The 7,500-nt window shown below is 45.1% G+C and overlaps 1 protein-coding gene across 3 annotated transcripts in view; it reads left to right on the top strand.

Annotated features, from left to right (window-relative positions):
• Nucleotides 1-2,980: 2,980 nt before the first annotated feature.
• The window catches only part of LOC118779343 (Krueppel-like factor 15), a 10,508-nt gene continuing 5,988 nt past the window's right edge, over nt 2,981-7,500 (top strand). The window contains exons 1-2 of one of the 3 annotated variants that reach the window (XM_036531400.1): nt 2,981-3,142; nt 5,121-6,626. In XM_036531400.1, coding sequence (XP_036387293.1) covers nt 5,431-6,626 — 1,196 coding nt within the window. In that variant the 5' untranslated portion in view covers nt 2,981-3,142; nt 5,121-5,430. Of the gene's footprint in view, nt 3,143-4,377; nt 4,421-5,120; nt 6,627-7,500 lie in introns of those variants that run through there. The other 2 variants (XM_036531401.1, XM_036531403.1) reach the window with 2 other exon arrangements.

Raw genomic sequence — 7,500 nt, forward strand, 5'->3', positions numbered from 1 at the left:
GGACGATGCAGGTTGCGTAAGAATGTTCCCTATTTACCACGTGAAACATTTACAGTAGTGTTTGTCAGAGATTCCAAGAGCACAAAGTGTCTAAAAACAACGCTATGGTGCATGTTCCAAAACACATGTGCAAAGTGTGTTAATGAGATAAAGATCATTACCTCCGTATAGTATTTGCTAAGCAATGATGCCCATGAATAGGTACTTTGTTCGTAGAGTAACAGCATACCCACTTAGCAGCACTAGGGCGTAATTTTCGTGTTTCCTCGTGTCATGTGCAGTGGAGATGTTGACTGTTATCCTGGCAGTGCAAAGCAATATGATGATACTGCACTCCTTGTTTACTGTTGGTTACATGATATATCATTTTAAATTATTGATCAGTTTCATAATATACAGTCAATAATACAGAAATCACATTAACAGTATCTGCAACAGATAATCATTTTTTTTTATTTCCTTGCTCTCTGCCAGGCCAAACACGACCAGGTGTGCAGTGGTAATACTGTGACGATGATGCCATTTTATACGTATTAACATGCAAATCAAGAATTGCTGCGTTTTTGCCCACCGTGTTGTCATTGATGGTAAAAGCCAGGTAAAGTGGGAAGTAAACCCCTTGGTCCAGTACACGTTGCCATGTGTTGCTGAAAAACAGTAGCCACCTTTTCCATCAGGTGTACCATCATGTTAAATTTTCATACCTACACGCTAAGGGTGGTTCAAGGAGTGTGCTTCTTCTTGTGTATTAGTTATAAAGGTATGCTACACCTTTTAGATTTTTACAATCGAGCTTTTTTTGGAAAATGAAAGCAAAAAAAAAAAAAAAATCTCCAGGATCAAAATCTGAGAGTAATGTTATCTGGTATTTGTCCAAAACGGATACAGTTGACCATGAAAGATAAGAAGATTAAAGGCACTCAAAGTATGATTTTACAGTAAATCTGCGGGGCTTTTATAATCAATTTTTTAAAAAGTGTTCTCAGTTCTGTTCACATTAAGTGGGGGATGACATTTTAATATGCCTAAAAATCCAGACCCTTTCAATCCTTCTTACCCCTGTCTGAGAGGATTCAATTACTCTGTTTTCTCTCCATTTGATCAACCTTCCCGGGAGCCAGGAGTTCCCTGTTGTTACACTATGGCACAAAGGAGAGAGGAACTCAAATGTACATCAGTCTCATGCAAAGGTATGTACCTATTTTCCTTACTTTAGAAGGAAGGGTGCAGAGGTAGGAAAAATGTGATGGTTTCGCATGTGAAATATACACTCAGATGTCAGGGGATATTTCAGAGTATAATATTAACACCAATATTATTAATATTAATATATTAATATTAATAATACTGGGAAAAATTCATTTATACAGATAGATGATACACACACATACATACATACAGATATCCTTTTCAGGATGGAATGGCTCAATGTGGCAGGGGTTGTATACATTATTGAAAACTGTATATTCAGTTCACTTTACAATACTCAGCATCGCCAAAGGCAGGCATAGCTGAGCTAGGTGTGTTTTTCTGTGTTATTATAGAATGAGGATATTATAGAATCAGGATATTTTTGCACGCACACACCGACGCATGCCTTCCATGAATGAACAGGGCAGCAAACACAGCTGTCACATTTTGTTATATGTCGTTATTGTGAGAAAATGTGTGAAAATGAATTTGTTGAATGTAAGAATGCACAGATCGCCTCGATAGCTCCATGTGGAAGCATAGAGGTGTTTACTAAGCAGTTATTCTGTGGGTGTCCTACTGCAGAGAGAGAAATGAATTAGAGTCACACAGTGCAGCCGAATGCTGAACAGTGGTAGCGTTCCTTCTCTGGAAAACCTAATTTACTCGAGTATTGATTTAACAAATTATCTGAAACGGAACACTTGGTTTCCTACCACAAGTACATTTATACACATTTCCAATTAACTTACCACTATTGTCAAACTCTTATTAATTATGTGCCGTGTAACCGCTGACACCTTTACTAGAATTAACTAGAATTATTATTAGAATAAAGAGTATGGCAAGAGTAATTAGTAAATGGATAAACACTGATAACAAAGACGTGCAAAATTGTATGGAAGATCAACAGCGTAACGGCATTGCCTAAGCCTCTACTTCTTATGTTTCCTAAGTTTTCAAGCTTGCTTCCACATGTGCAGCTTTAAACAGCAGTCACTCACAAAAGAAGCTGACAGTTGCATCTGTGTCAAACCGTATTAACGACAGAACAGTGCAGCAGGCCACTTCTGGAATGGATCCCAGGTGTGTTAGTCCTGTGGAAATTGAATGGAAATGCCCACCACTGCCAATTTTGAAAGACTGCGAGATCTGAGAGCAGTTTTGCTTGAATGCAACATTAGCAGCATGTCAGTTGGGGCCACTTGCTTCTGTTGTGATGTTACTCACATTGGGCATGTATTTTCCCCCCTTTGTGTGGAGAGGATTTTCTCACTGAGGAAGACAATCTAATCTAATCCAACACAATCTACTCAGGCTAAATCAAGTCAAACCCAGAGTCTTTACTTCTTTTTTTAATGTGATGTGTGAACCAGTGGTAAGGAAGTCAGTGAAAAATAACTCAGATGTAATGCTAAAGGACAAGCTTAAATGGCTTGATTGAGCCAAATTATTTATTTTACTACTTTATCGCCATTGACATAAATCTGGTTACCTCCTTTCACGCAGAAATGGTTTGTTAGAAATGTTAGCATCAGTACCTCGGACATAGAGAGGCAAGTCTTCTGAGAGAGCAGATACATTCAACAGGAAGATCTGGCAGAGGGCTGATGTCCTCGCTTTAACAATTCGCAGTTGCTCCAATTGACGACAAAAGCGGAGACCGGCCTCCGGGCGTCATTGGCCAATCACGTCGTACATCGAGGACGAGCCTTCAGGAGCCTACCCCTAATTTTACTCTTATAACGCACTCACTAACAGTCATGTGATAGCAATATAGTACAACTACAGTACGGAGCGATCAGCTACAGTCCGAGCAGCACCGTGTGGCATTGCAACGCCAAGCCCCCTCAAGGGCAAATACTGCACTCGCAACACGTTTTCCTTCCAGTCGGGAGCAAGTTAAGGCTTTGGGATTAGAGGATTTCGGTTTCTAAAAAACTGAAGTAAGGTAAGACCGTTTAATAATGAGTTATTTCCCGTCGGCGTGCTCGCGTTTTATTGCAATGGATCTTTGGAAACGAACAGGGGCGCGCGTTTCCCTCGCTAGAATACACTGCAGCGTGGTGAGCTGTGGACGAAAACATGTTTACGTTGTAGCTGTGCGGTGCGGGGTTAGCGCTTCTCCACGCGTCCATGAAAAGGCGAAAATGCGTGTTATGCATGCACGTAGTGCGCTGGCCGCTTAAGATAAGCAAACTGTATTTGAATAGCAATCGAATTCATACAAAAATCTGTTCTGATTCACATCAACGTGTATTTATTCATTCTAATTACTCGTATAAAATGACCGTTGTTGATAATTTATACATTAAAATTTTGTGGTTTGGAGAACTGTGAAGAACCAAAACGGCGATACATTAGATATATTTGTAACCAGTCACTATGGTCTGTTAAGCGGTGACTGCGGAGATGGGCAACGTGTATTTAGATCCCTCAGTGAATGTGATCGTAAACAGTAAATGCACGCCTTCTGTTTTTAAAATACTGTTTCACTTTTCGATTTATTTTATCCAGCGGTCTTGGACCCCAGTTCCAATCAATTCCACTTTCGAACTCGCGGCGATTTAGATAGATGGCTAAACCACATAAAATAAAACGTAGAAAAACAACATACTGTAGCCAACAGTGGAGCCTGCGGTGTTAAATATGATATAAGTATTATACTCAGGATATTCATGGCATGTAGGTGTTCATTATCGTTGCATCTGAAATGATCTTGCTGTGAGTGAAGGTGATTTACGCGCTATTAAAGGCTTTCTGTGCTCTTGCCTGCCGCACGCGGTGTGTTATGTTAATAATGATGACAGTTTCTGAGGCGGGTTACTATCGGTCATTCAGAGCGGTGGGGCCGGGAAAGGGGGCGCACTGCGCTGCGAACTGTCACAATTATAGCCATTCATAGACCGAAACGGCTTTAACCAAATGTTATTTCTAGAATTATGCCGGGAATCAGTTGTGCTAATCGAGTTAATATTAATTATTTAAGGGCATGTCAGAGAATCGTTTCGATGTACAGATAAGAGTCAGTAACACCAGTTTTTGGATTTATTCGTGGAAACGTTCGTCATCCAGGGATTCACAGTTGCGTGTGCTTTGAAAGATGAGATTTATTGAATGAAGGCTGTAATCTCTTGGACAGTAGTTTCCGTCCGTGTCAGTGACGGAACAGTGAAATAGGGACTGGTAGTTTGCATTTTGAAATTTTAGAATGCAGTCGCTTTCGCATGTAAGTGACATTAAAATATATTTTTATGAAATATGATTTGGAGTGAGGCTATATCGATTGCTTGAAACGTAAGCAGGAGAATGCGAGGAACGCCGTGCGTGCTGGTCGAATAACCGCTCAACTTTGCTGGCAAAGCACCCGCCCGAGAAGCTGAAATGGAAACGCATTCCGTCTTTCATACGCGGTGCCGAGCGCTTTCCGTAAAACGTGAACAGAACTTCGAATAAGAATGTATGTAGGTCGAGATGAATATTTATTATGATTAATATTTTACCGCGCTTAAACTAACTCGTTACGGTTTTCCCTAGAAGACGAAGCATTAACTTTTTTTCCCCTCCCTAACCTCTCTATAGAGTTGACTTAATCTCACTGCTAGCGTTTAATTTCATCATTTATATAACACATAAGCCGCGTTAAGAATGCATATTTGCTGTTAAAAAGGTTTACCTTTAAAGACGCAAAGCGCCTCTTTCCTGTAGGATATCCCAAGGGTTCTTAGCTTGTGTCTGTTAGAGGTTATTAAAATGATTACTGGAAAAATTGGCTTATTTGCGTATTACTAGAATATATGAATATTTTCTGAATAAATTATTACAGAATTGCATGCAAAACGTGAAATAACAAGCCTTACAATGAGTAGTAACTGCAAATGACGTCAACTGTGTCTTTGATGTTAACCGTCTCTCTTCTTCCTCCGCAGGCACGCGCTGGGATATAATATTTTAAACTCAACCGCGTTTTAAACTCAGCCAACATTTGCTTTGACTCTGGTTTGCCTTGGTGGGCCTATGTTAACTGGATTTTGTTCTCTCTGAAGAGGTGGTGTCTGGGAACTGCAGAGTATATCTTTTCGGCAAGGGGTGTCCCTGTTGGTTACCCCATTTTAATTCTTCCTCTTTCCCAAGAGGGAGGGGGGGACAGGAGCATAAAGACTGATCAATAAATCAGCAATCACACAAGCGCTTCAACTCACGGGGGGGAAATCCGAGCTCTGATTGGCCGGGCCAGGAATGGTGGATCACTTGGTAGCGAGCGAGGAGACGTTCCTGCCCTATGGTGGCTCGCCGCCGGCGTACCACCTGTCGGACATGGTGACCGACGTGGGCAGCTACCAGGTGCTGCCCTCGCCCTTCTCGGAGGACGACGTGAGCGACTCGTCGAGCCTGCGTTCCTGCTCCAGCCCGGACTCGCAGGTGCTGAGCTCCAGCTATGGCAGCAGCTCCAGCGGGGAGAGCCAGGACAGCATCCTGGACTTCCTGCTGTCGCAGACCTCGCTGGGAGGGGCCTCCGCTGCCGCCGCCGTCACCACGGCGACCGGGCTGCCCGGCTTCCTGTGGGGAGAGCCGAGGAGAGACTCGCAGGCCCAGCTGGTGAAGGAGGAGAGCTTCGACTTCCCCGTCTTCTCGGCCGACTTGGAGGACCGGCCGGGGCCCTTCCAGCCCACGCTGGAGGAGATCGAGGAGTTCCTCGAGGAGAACATGGAGGTGGTCGCCATGAAACAGGAGCCAGGGGAGGGGCCCGGGTCAGAGGAGGGCGGCCAGATGTTGGCGGAGTCACCGGAGGCTGTGCCTCAGTCCTCAGACCAGACTGTGCCCGTCGCCAGCGCCGCCATCACCGCCAACGCCGAGACCAAAAGCACGCAGCCCGCACCGCCTTCCGGCCCCGCCTCCAGCCCCCCTGAGGGTGGAGTCAAAAAGGAAGCCTCCGGCAAACCAGTTTCCCCGGATGGCGGCGGGATGCCGGTCATCCTGCAGATCCAGCCAATCCAAATCAAGCAGGAGCCGAGCCCCCGCCCGCCCCCTGGCCCTCCGGCCCCGCCCGCCCCGCCCACACCGCAGCCGGCCGCGGACATTAAAATCGCCCAGCTGCTGGTGAACATCCAGGGCCAGACCTTCGCCCTGGTGCCGCAGCTGCTGCCCTCCGCCAGCCTCAACGTCTCGTCCAAATTCGTCCGCATCGCGCCCGTCCCCATCGCCGCCAAGCCCGCAGGCGTCGGGGAGGGCGGCTCGGGTAGCCAAGCGGCGGGCGCGCTGGCGGGGGGGCAGAAGTTCCCCAAAAACCCGGTGGCGGACCTTATCAAAATGCACAAATGCACTTTCCCCGGCTGCACCAAGATGTACACCAAGAGCAGCCACCTGAAGGCCCACCTGCGGAGACACACGGGAGAGAAGCCCTTCGCCTGCACCTGGCCGGGCTGCGGCTGGAGGTGAGTGCGCGGGGCAGGGCCGCCGCACAGGTGTGACAGCCGGCACCTGCGTATGTGCAGTATTCGTCCCGTAAATGACAGCGCAGGTGGCTGTGTAAGGCTCACAAAGCACCGACAGAGAGTGCTGGAGGGTTTATGGCATTTCAGAGCTGACATAACTCTCTGATGCGTGAGGAATGGAGGTGAAACTGAACATACTGAGAGGGCTAAACAGCCAGAGGGCTTCCACGCTCTACTCACTGAAGGAGGAATCTACTCTGAAGGATCTTCCTTAGCGTTAGCCCCCAAAACCCCATAAAGGCTCCTTGATTAAGTGTATAGTTACTCCCTTTCTATATAAATACATTTAAGCATTTACTCACATAATGTATTTAGGTTAGATGACGATTAAAGGCCAGTGTTTATCTTATTACTAGTGCGATAATGCATCTTCCAATGAAGAGAAAGTCTTTTCCATAACAAAGCTATTTGTACATTTATTAAACGGTAAGCAAAGAAATTGAAATGGAAAAAACTTTCACTCGGAACCATACATTTACGTGGAATCTACTGGTATGGATTCTTGAAGCAGCATTCAGAACAGCTGGAAGCATTCTACCATTTTAAGAGTCCTACTTAATAGCTAATTCTTCAGTAAGATTTGCTTTATGCCTATAACAGGAGAGTTATTGCTTGCTGGCCACGGACAGTTTACCCTGTCACCTGCTCGGCTGGACTCTCTTGCCTTCTGTACAGGGGCGTCAGCAGAATTCTGGATGATGTAGTTAGCAGAGGTTGCAGTTTTGTCGGATTTGACGTCATTAATAGACTGCTTTTTTTGCACGTTGTTGATTTTTTTTAGACTGTTTAACTTTTATTTTTCCATTGCTTAACC

This window comes from Megalops cyprinoides, chromosome 6 (assembly GCF_013368585.1).
Source record: "Megalops cyprinoides isolate fMegCyp1 chromosome 6, fMegCyp1.pri, whole genome shotgun sequence".
Taxonomy (NCBI): Eukaryota; Metazoa; Chordata; class Actinopteri; order Elopiformes; family Megalopidae; genus Megalops; species Megalops cyprinoides.